This window comes from Merops nubicus, unplaced genomic scaffold (genome assembly GCF_000691845.1).
Source record: "Merops nubicus isolate BGI_N331 unplaced genomic scaffold, ASM69184v1 scaffold75, whole genome shotgun sequence".
Lineage (NCBI taxonomy): Eukaryota > Metazoa > Chordata > Aves > Coraciiformes > Meropidae > Merops > Merops nubicus.
The window spans coordinates 5,875-22,371 of NW_008608743.1; the positions used below are offsets into that span (position 1 = coordinate 5,875).

General features: G+C 36.4%; 1 protein-coding gene across 1 annotated transcript; it reads left to right on the forward strand.

The window, feature by feature from the left end:
- The first annotated feature begins 250 nt into the window (after positions 1-250).
- LOC103772976 (coagulation factor XI-like) lies at positions 251-15,444 on the forward strand. Its single transcript, XM_008940325.1, has 14 exons — positions 251-308; positions 2,875-3,037; positions 3,704-3,810; positions 5,415-5,574; positions 6,141-6,250; positions 8,370-8,529; positions 9,375-9,484; positions 9,574-9,733; positions 9,861-9,976; positions 10,366-10,540; positions 12,657-12,832; positions 13,139-13,234; positions 13,764-13,903; positions 15,289-15,444. Exons 1-14 carry the CDS (start codon positions 251-253, stop codon positions 15,442-15,444), a joined length of 1,887 nt encoding a protein of 628 aa, XP_008938573.1.
- Positions 15,445-16,497: the final 1,053 nt, after the last annotated feature.

Sequence of the window (16,497 nt, forward strand, 5' to 3'; positions counted from 1 at the left end):
CCAAGTGCTTATAAGCATTATTGCTTTTTGCAATCATAAGGACAAACCTTTGTTGCTCTTTTATGCTACTCTATATATGCCGTAACTGCATATCATAGCTGTAATTTGTAATTTTCAATGTGATTTTGAATTAAAAGTGTAACAGTACAAGTGCAGATCAGTGATATGACTTGCAGTAATTTATAAAATATAAAAAAATACACCCTTTATTAAACATAACCTAAAGAATGATTTTGTGTTTTTTTTTAGGATGATTTGGATTTATCAGAGTTTTAATTTCATTTTCTTACTTGCTTCCGTCTACAGTGGTAAGTGGATATATAAATCCTAAGATAGGTACACTGAGTAATGCACTTCTAGAAGAGGACATGATTAGTAACTGTAGTCTGGTCCTGAAAGAGCCATCTTGATTCTGCTGGGTTAAATTTGGCTAACTCACATAACCCTGGTGTGCAGCTTTCTAATGGGGCTTTAATGCCACTGTCCTGCTACCCCCACACCATGCTGTCACCTTGCCCAGAATGCCCAGGACCATGCTATGGGCAATTTTCTCTATTGGGTTGAGGCTGCATTCAGCTCACAATTGCAAAATCAATGTGAGGTTCAGTGTCCCACACCCAAAAGCAAGGTTAGTAACAGCTTAGGAAGGGAGCCTGTTGTGGTTGGTGGAGGTGTAGGAGGTGGAGTGGCACCCCATGCTTCTCAGCTGACTTTGCTCTAACCTGGTGTTCCCCAGCACAAATTAGAGCTCCATAAATTCTGCAGTAATGTGTGCTGGCTGCTGGAGTAAACCCTCTGCCCCTTCCTGGGCACAGAAGAGCCTCAGCCCTCTCCCCAGACGCTGCCCTCAGGGTAGGAGGCAGGACCGATGGCCAGGGGGCAGGAGCCATCCAGCCCAGGAGCCTCACTGGGGGACAGCAGCTGAACTTCAGAACCAACATCCTTCAAAATTCTTTTAAAATAAACAAACACCACCAGCCTTCAGCATTACTCACACATTGCCTTTGTGTGAAATTACTGGCTTTAAAAATATCTGTGTAACACCTAAGTACCGTCATGCTTGAAAGACTACTGCAGCAAGTGTGAATAACTCCAGAACCAACTGTTTTATCGTGAATTATTTTTTAGAATTCTCTTGATCTACTAGAAAGTTAGTGATTGTGTACATTTTTCAATGCCAGGCTGTGTTAATGATTTACCTTGTTCAGTTAGCAAAAGTCAAACTGCAAAAATTGCATTGTGTTGCCATAAAGTTCCTTCTGCTGATAAATTAGAACTAAAACCTAACACAGGCTTATGTTCAGTAATGTATTAACTGTTTTCTCTGAGGACAATTAAGTAACTTAATTTTTTTAGCAAAATCTCTTTGATAAACATAGTGTTATTTAAGGAAATGTTTTCATGGATTGAAATTTCAGCAAAACTAAAATCTTGGAATGTTTCTGAGGCCTAGGAAACGTATTTTTATTAAATTAAATTATTAGAACTTTGTTATGTTATAGTATATTAAATTACGTATTAGTTTTGCAGCATAAATAATTTTTTGTTTGTGTTCATTTACACTAGAAGGTAAATGAGATTCAAAATGCCTGATACAGCAAATAATTGCAAAATTCTTTTCTTTTGAGTTTATAATTCACTTAGAGTGTTCTAAGTAACAGAAAAAGCTTTTCTGTTAATGATACTTATAAATACTATTTTTTGGAAAAAGATCTTGAAAACATATATACCAGCAAGTTTGGATGTTTATATAGTACAGATTTTGTATTAACAAGAAAATAACCTTTCAATGATATTAGTATATCTTGCACATATGTATAATAATTCCTTTTTCTTTTTTTTCTTTTTTTTTAGTAAATTTTATATTTTGCCCATGTGCAGGAAATGCAGAATTACCTAAGTATAGTTTAGAATCACATTAACTTATAAAATTGACTTGTAATATTTTTAAAAGAGTAAAATCCAAGATAGCTCCATTTATTTTCATCTTAAATAGCTTTTCATACAATATGATAGCTCTGTAAGTAACAGGTTGAACACCTAGATGAAATGTTTTCAGTTGAGTTTCCTCCCATTAAAATACAGTATTTTATCTTTTAGTTAAGAAAAAGCACTTTTTTAGACACAGGAATAAAAATCAACGTATTTGCTGATTTGCTACAACTTTGGAGGGCAAAATGCAAGAAAAGAAGTTCAGTAGGGGATTGATGATGCATTCCTGAAGATGTGAGGTGGTGGATGAGCTCATTTTAATTCTGGGCAGTTCTACAGACACTTTTTCTTCAACAGTATTTTCTCAGTTGTAAAGCAAGTCAGAAGGGGTTCAAGGTGGAGCGTGAGAGAGCAGAAGGCTTATTGAATGCTGAGAGCCATTGAAGCTATACACTGTGGCACCCCATTATGGTTCTTGGGGGGTGAACAAGATAAGACTGTCTTCACGTACAACTTTTGAACTCTTTTTGGTCCATCTCCTTCCTCTGGTTTTCCTCTTGATGGTTCTCTGTACTGTCTCTCAGAAGATGCTTCTCCCGCTCTTGAGGTCTGCCATGAGAAGGTCCCTTTCCTCTCTGCTGTGCAGACCTGCCTTGTGGACCATCCTGGTGCCTGGGCTTCTGCCTTGGCTCAAGCTGCCCTGCTCCTGCATCGTGTACAAGGCAGGGAATGGGGGGAGGGAGACACTCCAGAGAACTTTACTGCTGCTGGAGAGCAAAGATGAGACTGCTAGGGGAACTGTGCTCCTCACGCCCCTCGCCCTCTTCTCCTGCCAAAGGACTCTTAAAAGCGAAGTCAATGAGAAAGAGGAGCAGTGGCTTCACTGCTGAATTGTACATGCTCTCATATTAATAATTTACAAATTTTCTTATTCTGTATCAGAATGTATGACTCAGATCTATGAAAATACATACTTCCAAGGAGGAGACCTTGCTACGGTTTTTACACCAAGTGCTAATTACTGCCAAATAGTGTGTACTTACCATCCTACCTGTCTGCTCTTCACTTATTTGCCAGCAGCATGGACTAAAGATCCTGCAAAAAGGTAAAATGTTCATCTTAGTATAGCTTTTGCTGGTCTTCTGTAACAATTTTAGGAGCTCAGTAAGGTTTTGACAGAATAGAGGCACACAGGGAAAACTACAGAGTTGCCATTGAAAACAAATTTGTATCTTTAAAACTGGTAATCTAAAAGAGTATTTGCTTAAATTCAAAATATTAAATTTGGAAATTCCCAATCTTTCACACTCACATACCAACCCTTTCAAGGAAACATAAATTACTGCACTCCTCTGTGCTATGTATTTACTGTTGAGGGACAATGTGAGCAATTTCACATCTCCAGTGGTCCCCTTTACTGTCCACCAGCCTCTCTCTTTAGCATATTTTTCTCACAATTAAGAACTTCAGTAGCCTGAGAGGATGAGGTACTCTTCCCTCTCTGTTCCCAGTGTGCTTCTGTCCTCCAAACCCTGGGCTCTGCTTCTTACTTTAATGAGACTTCTGTGGAGCTCCCACTTATACTGAATCACCTCATTTGCCATCAGTGCCAGCAAAGCAGATGCAGATCTATCCCATCTTTCTCCAAATTGCACTTTGTCAAAATTTTAATGTTTGGGAATATTGGACAGCCTGCACTTCACCTGAGAAACAACTATGAAAGTCCGTGTTGTACTGCAGAAGCTGTGAGTTGCTGCTTTTTAAAATACAGGTTTTCCTGCTATTTAAAAGACAGTGATACAGAAATGCTGCCAAAAGTGGATATGGAAGAAGCTATCTCTGGACATTCCTTAAAACAGTGTGACATCCAAATTAGTGGTAAGATACAGTTATTCACTTATATGCATCTTGTACTCAGTAACATGTAGCAGATGTTAGAAAATCAGCATTTCAAAACCAGGAATGGAGTCAGGGAAGCAGCCAAGCAGTGATTTATATGTAACTTGCCAGATCTCTTTCAGACATAGCATACAAAATCTCCTACTGCCTTCAGCCCCAGCTCTCCACCACTGATACTCCTCAGATGCAGTAACAGGGAAATTCTGCTCCTGCAATTCCTGTTTTGTTGTCTAGAGGCAGATGGGAACACGTTTTAACTGGTAGCTCCAGTTCTAAAGATTAATTTACTATTACAATTTCACTCCAGCAAGCTGCTAAAACAGCGTGTGTGACCCTGCTTTACAACTTTGTAGAGCAGATGCTGAGGAAAGCAGAAGTGCGTAGTCACAAAGTGATGTTGCCGCCTTCATCGTTCTGTGTACTAATTTATTAGCAGCTCCATCTTTTCATATGTGGGTGCTATGCAGTCTTGCCATACCTGTAAGTTAACAGCAGGTGTACTAAATGTTAATTTAAATGGTTTAAATATTTTATATGTTTACCATCATAATGATGTTGTTAAGACAAGATCAGCTTTAAGCACAGCATGGTACTACAGAAAAAAGAATATATCTATTCGCTTCCTGGCTTTGAGGCCAAATAGTGCCTTATTGATGCCAGGATAATTCTTTAGTTTTACTGGTATAGCACTTCAATATACCAGGGTTAAATGGCCTTACCTGATGCAAGTTCTCCGTTGCAGCTGTTGACAAACCTGTTCTACTTGCTTTTGCTTGACACTTGCCTTCCTGAGAAGGCAGGACTTTTAAAAGCCCCTTCCTGCCAATATGCTGTCACATTTACATTTCTGTGTAGCTTTGGCCCAGAAAAACAGTTTTCAGTGGAATATTATTTGTTTTGCCATGTGGGCTGGTTGATATCACTGGAGATATTCTAGAATCAGACTAATGTCACTAAAATGAAAATCTACTCAATACATGTTTAAGAAACCCACCAATGTTTGTCTGACTTGTGTTCTGTAAAGACCTCCCAGTGACCATGAGGCAAAACTTGCATCCTGCATGAGGGAAAGATGATTCAACCCCACAGTCTCAATTCTCCCTCTGTGGAGTGTAAACTACATCTTCTCACTCAAATGGGAGATGTCTGTTGCCTATGAGGACAGAATTTGCCTTTCAAGCTATGCTGTGAGTTTGGAAATGGGAAAGTATATTTTTGGTTTGATTAATGTAATCTTGGTCTTGGTCACACTGTCATTTTTTTCCTCTGCCATGTGGTACTATACTATACCTACACTTCTGATGTTGTTACTAGAGGTATATGCTGTGAATTTGGAAATGGGAAAGTATATTTTTGATTGCCATTTTTTTCCTCTACCATGTGGTACTATACTATACCTATACTTCTGATGTTGTTACTAGAGGTATATGTGAAGTATGATGTAACTGAAGTGAGCATGTGATGTAGAATCTGGATTACCAGGACTGTGTCGTACAAACTGCTATCTTTTGGACAGTTTAGGGTGCGGGATGGGGAGAAGAACAGACGCATGTTTTCAGAACTTGGTCTCTCTTTTTTCACAGCTTGCAGCCCAGATGTTCACATAGGACTGGATATGGAAGGGAAAATTTATAATGTTACTATGGCTAACAGCTATCAACAATGTCAAAAAAGATGTACCAATGACAAACATTGTCATTTTTTTACATATGCCTCAGAAACATTTCACAATGCAAGTTTTCGGTAAATACAGGTTTGATCCCTTTCCTTCAACAGTGCTGTGCTTTAGCAGAGTCAATCTCAGAGCAGTCTAAGGTACAAGAATGTATTCAAGGAAATAATGTTTCCTTTATTTGTCATCCTTACAATGTTTATTCAAACTAAACACTAGTAAATTAGTTTTCATTTGCCCATCGTTGAGATAGACAAACTTAATTATCATAGCACTGAAAAAAGTTAAAATCCTCTGAAGATATTGAGTTTCAAACTATATTGGTAGGTGTACAGAATTATTGCTCTGTTAAATCTTGCTCTGCTTATTGCTCTGAAAATGGCATCATTAGAGCAGCCAGAGAAATTCTTTCATTTTTATCAGGCCTATTTTTGACCTGTTAATCTGCTCAATTTTATAAGTTAAACATTGTTCAGATAGCTCTGTTCTTCATTTGAAGATTGTTCTGGAGCCTGGAAATTGCTCTGGCCCATGGCCAGAACACGCACCATGGTAGGAATTACAGGGCCAGGAGGATGGTGTAGACAAAGGAAGACAGTGTGTTGTCTTACCACTTTCTTTATTCTTTGTCACTCAGTAAAAAATGCTTCTTGAAACATACCAGTGTAGGAACACCAACCAGCATAACGGTGCTTGATGAAGTTGTCTCTGGATTCTCTTTAAAGCCATGCCAGCTTTCTGAAATAGGTAACTATTTACAATCTCTGGTTCCGTTTAGTTTTAAGAGTTATGGTTGATGAGGTACAGTCTATCTCTGACATATGCAAATGTTCCATTGTATGAAATTCAATATATTCATTGTATTCCAATACAAACTTATTACTAACCTAGTTAGTAATCTCAGGCACAGAGGAGATTCATATATATTTTTTTTTTTTCCATTTCATCATTTGTTTTACAAAAGCAGTTGCCTGCTTTGAAGATCTAGAGAATTTCTTCATAAGATTAACGTGATGAAATTGTATGTTATTTTTGTACCATGGATACAAAAATGAAAGATAAAATCTGATTGAAATCAACGATCAGGAGGCATATAAAGCTTTCTAAATTCTGTTTGTACATCATATATGCACCTAAAAATTTTTAATGAAGACCTGCTGCTTTCTAATACAACTGGCTAATATGAAGGGATGTATTCTGTGTTTTGTGGGTGATCTGTGATGAAAGCAGTGTCTATGCTTATTCCTGCAATTATTACTCAGGCAAAACTCTAAAGAGTGCAAGATCACACAGTGTGTATTATACTTTCTTATTCTCAATTGAAATATCTTTCATTTTGTTCTGTGTTGTGTTTTTTTTTTTTTTTTTTTTTTTACTGTTTGAATCTACCTCCACCTTGTCTTACAAAGTGATCTTTTCCTTTCTTAATGGTAATGCTGTTCTTCTACTTCCATTCTCCTTTCTTAATGCTAATTGAATGGTACTGCATACTTTTCTTTCAAGAGTTTGTTTCTTCCTATATGTCCTTTCATTTTGTACCTTTGCCTTTCTGACAACAAAACCAACGCGTGCTATTACACATCCATAGCAATTTGTTTGTATTTCTGCCCTTTGCAAAGTACCTTCCTTGAGCTCATTGAATACTGAGCAAACCAACACTGAACATGATCACTGAGATTATGGGTTAGCTTCCCTAAAATTCCAGGTCCATGTTTGTACTTTAATTTCCTTTAGAAACTATCCATTCTCCTGAACTCTATTTCTGAACTCTATTTCCCCTTAACATGGGATCTTACTTATTAATTGTCAGAGTCAATTGACCCTTATTTTATAGTCTTCTTTTTATAGTCTTCTTCTTTTTTTTTTTTTTTGGTGTCTGTTTGGATTGTGTAATTACTGTCCAGTATTGTTGTTCCTTCATGCATATCTTTTTTTTTTAGAAAAAACTTCATCATATTAACAGGAGTCATATTAAGCTCTGCATCTCCCCTTTATTTTTTTTCTCTTTCTGTAGGAAGGTGTTCCCAGTACATTTCTGAAACTCATTGGGTAGTGTTGACTTGTCTGCTGTCAACTTGTTGAACAGTTGAAGTTCTCTGCTGTCACTAAGTCCTGTGTTTTGGATTATTTCACTGGTTTTATTGTCTTTACAGCTTAACAGTTTCAAGAAACATCCTCCATGCTCTCCATGCTGGTGCTTCCTTTTTTTCCTCTTTTTATTGTTGCAAAGGGATTTGAGCTAGGACTTTGAGTATAACATTGGAGAAGGCAACTCCCTCTTCTCTTTCTAAACTTGCTAATATTTCATGAAGCTTCTACAATCCATAGCCTGGTTGTGTGAATTATTCTGCCAAGCCTCTGTTACGTTATTTTGGTCATGTCAGAGGGTGGACTGTACATTACTCCTGCTTATTCAGCCTACTTTTCAAACAGCATTTAATGTTAAGAGGATCATCCCATTGTTTTTCTTCTAGTCTTCCCATGATCTTCTTAGACATACCCATCACCTTAATTATTTTGGGCTTTGCCTAGATTACCATGATTTATGTGCTGTGGATTTGTACAGTGATCTCCACTGTTCCCAATTTAAAGCATTCCCTATTATATTAGCAAATCTGTGTTCCAACAATTTCTTTTCTTCTCTATATGAACCTTATCTCTGTTCAGTAGTTCTCTCCATGAGTTTACACACCCAAAAATGTTATCAAGAAATAGTTTTTGGTTAAAATGTGGTGCTCTCTTCCCAGATTATCAATCAAAAAGGAAGCAATATGTGATTAAGGATAGAAATTAATAATCTGTAAACCTTAATGTTCTGATGACATAAAATCTTTGGGATTTTGATTTTTTTTGTTCTTTTATACAGATTGTCAAACGGACATTTTCAAAGATCAAGAATTTTCAGGAATGAATATTACAAGTTTTTTCACTCCTGATGTCTCTGTCTGCCAAACTATTTGTACATACTTTCCAAAGTGCTTGTTCTTTACATTCTTTACAAGAGAATGGCAAATAGAATCCCAAAGGTGAGTATGACAACTAACTTTAATTCTCTAAGCAGATTTTTTTTCAGAAAAGCACAGTCTTTTGTTAGTCATTATTTTCTCGATAGTTACAGATTTTTTTTTTTTCTATTTTCTTAATAGTTACAGATTTTTTTGTTGTTGTTGTTGTTAAAAGGTTATTTTTAGTAAAGCACAACTTCCTGTATTTTGTTCTCATAAGTTTATAATTTCTTTTGGGCATTTCTTCTGTTTTTTTTTCGGAACAATCAGGGGTTTTGTATTGCAGCTGCCTATCTGCTGTTAATCTGAAAAGAGTTATACACATCAAAAGGAGAGTGAGCCTCCAGATTGCTTTAATGATTTAAAGCTGCATTTTATGAAATTATCAAAAGAATCATAAGGCTTCCTAGCGTTATTAAGTTACTGACTTGAAAAGATTTTTGATAAAGTTAACAGGTTTAAGAAAGTTTCTATTGAGCTTCCTTTTTACATTCATAATAGTGGGAATAGTTAAAAATCTACATTCCATACAAAGCAGAAGAATAAAGTTTCAAAGGAATTTCAGGGAGAAGCAAAGTCGAGATGGCATATATCATTTGAAGTCACCTGTGTAAGTATAAATACTGTACATCCTCTAGTAGTACAGTCATATGCTATTTAACAAAACTACAAAACCCTCCATTTAGTGCAAACTAGTGAATTTTAGGAATGCATTTTTGTATGAAATACTTTTACAGATAGAGATTTGGGAGAAGACACCCTCATTTAAGAAAGAACTTTCCCTTACCAGTAGCTAAACAATCAGTTTCAGGATGTGAGTACAGATAAAGTGAATGTAAATTTTATTTTTTTTTTTTTCATTTTAGAAATCTTTGCCTCCTGAAGACATCAGCTAGTGGGATACCAGAGTCACTTATATCACAAGAAAATACTATATCAGGCTTTGGTCTCTTAAATTGCAGAAAACCTGTTCCTGGTAAACAATAAATTACAATAAAACTCCTAATTTTTAATTAACCAAATTAGTAGACTTTCTGATGCTTGGAATGGCACTCATTCTTGCAGCCTGCAGCTCTCGCACTTACATGCATATGAATTTTCTGGGAGATGAACTCAATGTCACTTATACTAAAGGACACAGAGCCTGTCAGCAAGTCTGCACAGATGTGATCCGCTGCCAGTTTTTTACCTACTTTCCCCTGCCGGATTCATGCAATGAGGAAAGGTGAGAGGTATATTTTAATATGTTCAAAGATTGCTGAAATACTCATTCCACAGGCTTGGTGAGGGGGTAATGTATGAGTTCTGTGTAAAAAATAACAAACTCAGTCTTCGCACTAATTCACTGGCAGAAAGTGTGAGTGTCACCTAAGAATGTCCTCAACTGGATCTCCAGTGGAAATAGTACATGGTCCAGGAAGAATCTCTGGATACTCACTAAGATTATGTAAAAAAAAAGCCAGTACTGGTAAGTACAACTTTTTTTTTTTCACGTGAAAGAGACAGTGTTTAACTGATTTCAGCACAGAAAGCCAAACCCTTCTTTTATTTATGTATTTATTTGAAACATCGTATTTAATTGGTTGCATTGTCCCAGTGTAATAACTTGTGAAGAGTGTTGTGAAGAAGTGAAGTTGTCCAGGTCTGCACAATGTAAACACCAACACTAGCACTGTGAACTTGGTTTTAACAGACTTTGTGATAAATCATAAAAAGATTAGAAGGCATCATGTATCACCTTCTTTGTAAAAGATGGGGAATAGACCCCTTCTTTGCGGGTATCAGCAGTAGTCTCATCTTCATTTTCATTGGTGAGTGTAAATTATCTTTAAGCATAGTTTAAAAATATTTCTATAGTGTGTATGCAGCATTCTGCAGGAACTATTAGGATCGTTGGAGGGACAGACTCTTCCCCTGGTGAATGGCCATGGCAAGTCAGCTTGCACGTGAAGTTGTCTCGTCAGAGACACCTCTGTGGGGGCTCGATCATCAGCAAACGGTGGATTCTTACAGCTGCTCACTGCGTCATGAGGTGAGGCCTAAAGATAAATGCACAAATAAAACCAAAAATTTCATCCAGTGTATGAGATGAGTTGAGAACTACCTTTCAGAAAAAATAAAAATGAGGACTAGAATAAAATAAACTGTTTAAATGTAATCAAAAGGTGAATTTCTAAGCAGACTATTCATATCTTTAACGTAAATGGAACTCCGTACTTTGTCCCTCTGTAGCATATTATGGTACCACTGATGCTAAATTATTTTAATGCATCTAGGAGATGAAATTCTAAAGCAGACACCAGATACCTACAGAAACTTAGGCATTCTCATGTGATATAAGCTTTTTTTTTTTTTTACTGTAATGCCATACCATGTGTCAAGAAAAATCTGTGGCTTGGTTATTCCATTTAATAAACTTCAGATTACTTGTCACAGAGATTTCTCTGTGGCACTTTAAGAAATGGTACTAATCTGATAATTTCAGCAGCAGGATGCTCAGCAAATTAATTTATTTGGCCAGGATGCAAACTAATTCTCTGTGGAGGTCCGATTAGGCTGCTTCTGGTAACTGAGCTACCTGTCTCTGCATTACATGAAACCTCAAGATCCCAATTATTGTAGTTTTCCTTTAAAAGTTTTTTTTTTTTCCCCCAATTCTGTCAATCAGTCAATTAATAACCTATTTTTAATGTAGATTTCAGCAGTTGGAACAAATTTTAAAGTAGTCAATACCTAAGACATTTCTAAATTGAACTGATGTGTATAGTCTGTATTGTTAATCAAATTACAATCAAGTTTTGGTCATGAAATTACTTGTGTTTTGAAGAGTTGATTTAATTATAATGTAGGTGATTAATTTTCTTCATTAGATTGTCATCATCTGTAAAGCAGATTATCCTTTCACTTACAGAGTGAAAAATGTAAAGCTATAATGCAGTCTGATGGGAGAAAAAGGACAGTAATAGATAAAATGCTTCAAAGAGGATGTTGAACCAGCAATGTGGTCTAAAATCAGGCATTTTTACTTGCACACTGTAGTATGTTACCTTTTTTTGTTTCTGTGTGGAACAGTATTGCCAATATTTTGCCTCCAGCGGTTAAACTCTCTAAAATCCCTATAAGAAAACTATCATTCTTTACCTGCTATCCAGTGTAGAATTTACCAGTATTATAAAAGGCAAAGGGAGAAGAAATACTTGCAAAATACAAAAGAAATAGACTTTGTTAATTAGAAATTATTAAGCCTAACTGATATGTATGAATTTATATGCAAAATTTTCAAAATTTATGGAATGTTTAAGGCAAGTTTTGCATCTTCTTCATTGCATGTAGCAAAACTTCTAGGTTACCTGAATGGTAGAATATCGTAATGAAATACCTCTTAAACTTACTCAGAGTAGAGTCAGAATCATAAACATGAACTGGAACTTTTCATACAGGTCTATGCTACTGCACTTTCTAATCAAAACTTCTAGATTAGCTGAATGGTAGAATATCATAATGAAATACCTCTTAAACTTACTCAAAATCTTACAGTCAGAATCATAAACATGAACTGGAACTTTTCATATAGGTCTATACTACTGCACTTTCTAATCAATATTTACATGACTAGTGTCATTTTCCTAATAAATGTCAGAATAGGCTCTACCTGAATTTATATTCCCAACCCTATTTTCAATACTAGAAAAGCTATTGTGTTGGAATGAATGGAAAGAATGTCATATACTATTCCAGGGCTTGTATTAGGCCCTTGAAAATACCAACAAATGAAACAACCAACAACAATAAAACCAAACCAAAAACAGAAAAGAAGAAAGAAAAGGGAGAAAAGGAGAAAATAAAAGATGGCAGAAGGGAAATGAGGATGAGGAAGGATAAGGATAATGAGAGCCTGAACATAAAGAAGAGAGAAAACTAATGTGGGAATGAAAATATAAATGTAGAGGAACAGAATGAAATGGAGGAAATGGATAAAATTAACCTTCTCTTTAGTTTTGAGGGTGTGAAAATGAAAAAATGGAACGCGTGACATCAGTACTGTTCACTCTACACTCAGGAGCAATGGCAGATGTCACATCTGCACACAAACTCTAAATCAGTGGAAATCTTTTGTCACAGACTGACTATTTGTCTTTTTCCCTCAGTCTTGAGAATCCCAACATTTGGCGTGTTTATGCTGGTATTTTAAAACAATCAGAAATAAATGAGGATACGCCCTTCTTCAAAGTGGAAGAGATTATTGTTCACCCTCAGTATAAATACGCCCAGACTGGATATGACATTGCTTTAATGAAACTTGATAAGCCTATGAATTTTACTGGTATGTAGTGTATTTCAGAGGAATTCTAAACATGTGCAGGATGACAGAGGGCTGGCATTGGTATGGCAGTGCATGACTGTTGGGCTGGCTTCCTTTAATATGTGGTTACTGGAGTTTGAAGAGAATATCCTTCTGTTGACTTTGAAAAGAAAATGGGTGTTTTTTTAATTTATGAAATTGGAAAGACATATAGTGTAAGGGGCAAAGCATAACATGGAGGTTAGCAAGGTTTGTGTAGGTGCCCACAAAACCTTCATCTTGCAGTTGTCTCTGCTGGTCAAACTAATATTTTTAATCATATTTTAGATCTTCAACTGCCTATTTGCCTGCCATCAAAAGAAGACACTAACATACTTTATACCGACTGTTGGGTAATTGGATGGGGTTACAGAAAAGAAAAAGGTATAGATAGATATTTAAACAGCAAGTTCTTGAACTTGCAAAATTCCTCTGGTTAAACTCTCATTCCCCCTTTACTCTATGTGCAATTTATCCATCCTGTAAACTACTAGAGTGTGGAGCAGCACAGATTTGGCAACTGGAAGAGTCCAAATCTATTGCAACACATTACTAAGAAATAATTGTTAATGACACAAAAAGCAATGATCTTAATGGAGGATGGGCTCCAAGTGCCCATGTCCTGAAAGCTGTACTCATGCAAGGATTAATTTTAAATCACATGGGAGTTTTGAAGCTTGCCTGGTCATGAGACATAAAATGGCATTATAAAAAACATTCAAATTGGCAGACAGCTCACATTGTTTACTAACACAAAGAAAAAGGAATATTTCTGTCATGGGCATCTAACAACACTTCTAAAGCAATGGCCTCCGACTTTGCAATATCACTGTATGGGAATTTCTAGAGTATAGTTTTAACATTTATTTTGCTAGAATCAAACATTTCTCTGTTCGTACCACCTCTTACATAGGTCGTGTAGAAGATATTCTTCAGAAGGCCACTGTTCCCCTCATGTCAAAAGAGGAATGCCAGGCAAGGTACAGGAAGCGCAGAATAGGTGACAAAGTGATCTGTGCTGGCTATGATGAAGGTGGAAGGGATGCTTGTAAGGTAACGAAAAGGAGTATTATATGGTCATATATTCCAGCTGTTTGTTCAAATATAAAATTGAATACTGTAATTATTTTTTAATTGTCATTAGAAAAAATAGATTACCAATAGAGCTGTTGATTAATATCTCGTTTTTGCAAGTAAAAAACACTGAAAATCAATGTATATGCAAAACATTTCTTATGTGACACTGTAATCATTAGGGATAGATTCCATGGGTAAGAAACACTGAGTGTGTGTATTTATATATCTCTCATCCATTTAGGGAATAAAACAGTATTCCTTCAGAGTATCAGAAACTCAAAGACAGCTAGTATCAGAAAGCATTTCTGAAAGTAAAAGGAGATTTCCTGTGTGTGTGTGTGGTGTGTGGTGGTTTTTTTTTTTTATTTCTTGTCATGAAATACAGTACATGAAAGATTACTTTAAAGCATCCACTGTGTACAAACCAGAAGGGAGGGTGCTAGCAATGCTAGTAAAATGCACAAGAGGGTGGAAGGCTAAAGACAACTTGAGCAGACTGCTCTGTTCATTCTTAGAATTAAAAATGTAACATCAGTGTGGGTTCAGACAGACAAATTCTCTACTCAAGTGTAAACTCATGCACTTAAACATTAGTTTAAATATTCAGAGTTAACTTATGCAAGAAGAAAATAGCCTGATAAGTTAGATTAAGTTCTCTACCCAAGGCAGTATTTTCACTTCAAGCATTTAACAGTTTACATTTTAATGTTAAGATGTTTCTGTTACTATGATCAGTATTGAGTAATTAGGAATAAAAATATTTGGAGCTGGGAAGTAATTTTTCCTCCATGCCAATTAAGCCTTCTTTATCTGATACGGTGTACCAGAATGTGGAGATGCTGTTCTATAAAAAATAACATGCTTGCTCTTGTCTCAACAACTCATAACAGCTACACTAAAGAACCTTGCATTTGGAGAGATCAGTTAGGAACAGGAAAATAAAATAGAGACGTGTTTTATCCAGGGGAAGACAGTGTCACTCAAACAAGATAAACTGTGAAGAGAACTGAGGTTTGTGTACTAAACCCAAGGTCATAAGAGAAAACATTGGCAAATTTATTTTTCTCATTTGCACATGTAGTCTTCACTGAGTTTTAAATAAAAAGAAAAAAAACCCAAACAAACACAAACCACAGTACTTTTGAACTTCAATGGGAAGTGGAAATTATTTGCAATGACTGGAAAGTATTTAAAAGTCAATTTATTAGAAAAGCAGAAAACCTGTTTCAGTACTCTGTTAATTAGCCCTAAGTGACAGTAACTGAAGTCTAGAACGATACTGATTTTAACCAAGGTTTTTATTGAGAAGGAAATACTGACCAGAGCTGTTCCTTGGGTGCTCTCTTTCTCCTGTGCCGCAGGGAGATTCGGGTGGGCCGCTGTCGTGCAGACACGAAGAGGTGTGGTACCTGGTGGGCATCACCAGCTGGGGCGAAGGGTGTGCTCGTCCCAGGCAGCCGGGTGTCTACACAAAGGTTGCTGAGTACTCAGACTGGATTCTAGAAAAAACTACATAGCATGAGAGTGATCTACTGGCTCAAAGTGATGTCGTGGAATGATAAATAGCCCTAGGAGCAATGTGATGAAGTGTATTAAGTATTGTTTTAAATGGTGTTTCTTGTTAGCCTGGAATGTAAAAGTCTTGATTTGAAAAGTAGAAAAGCAGGATGAATGAATTAACTTTGCCATTATTTAATAAAAAGCAGTAATAAAAATAAACTCTGTTGTCAAGCATTTGGCAGAACAAGAGAAAATGTCTTAAGGGTTTATTTCTTCTGTCCTTGCTAGAATAAAATGGAGTGGATGAGGTTGCGGGGCCTGTACGGACCTGGGAGATGGGACTGCTTCTGACTGCTGAAGTTTGGATCCAGCAATGGAGATTTCCCTTCCTTATCTGAATTTGGTTGAAATGGACCAACTAGTTACAAACTTATGAAGGGGCTTGCAGAGGGGGAGCTGTGGCAGGGAGAAGCCTATACAGTTGTATAAACCTTGATTCCTTAGGGAATTAGCCAGAAAGGTAGCAATACTAGCTGAGAACACAAAACCAGAGGTGCTGGCAAGCTCTTCAGTAACCATTTTAATAGTATAGTAACAGCACTGCCTTTCTCCTATATTATTCTAATTTCTGTGGAAAGTTTTGTGATAAGAATGATCATAATCCTCTTTAGAGACATCATATGTCATTGGTCTGCAGCACAATATATTTTTATTTTCCATACCCCTAGCTCTCCTTGATTAAGGAAACAGCTTTTTCCTTTTTCTTTTTATCTTTTTTCCTTTTATCCTTTCTCCTTATTTTGTGTCAGGCAGCAAATACATTTTGTGGCCAAAATTAACACTAGTGTGAAAAAGAACAGTCAAAAATGGATTAGTTTTCCATAGTAAGAGGCAGCATTTCACTTTGAATCAGAAAGGAAGGCACAGGACTTAAGGTTTGTCTTTGCCAAACTTTATAAGCTTGTTTCCTAATCTTCTACATTACTGTAATTGCTGAAAATGTGTTCTAGAGTGCTGTTCATAATTGCCACACTCACATACTGGGTATGTTATAAAGGTAAACAGCAGGA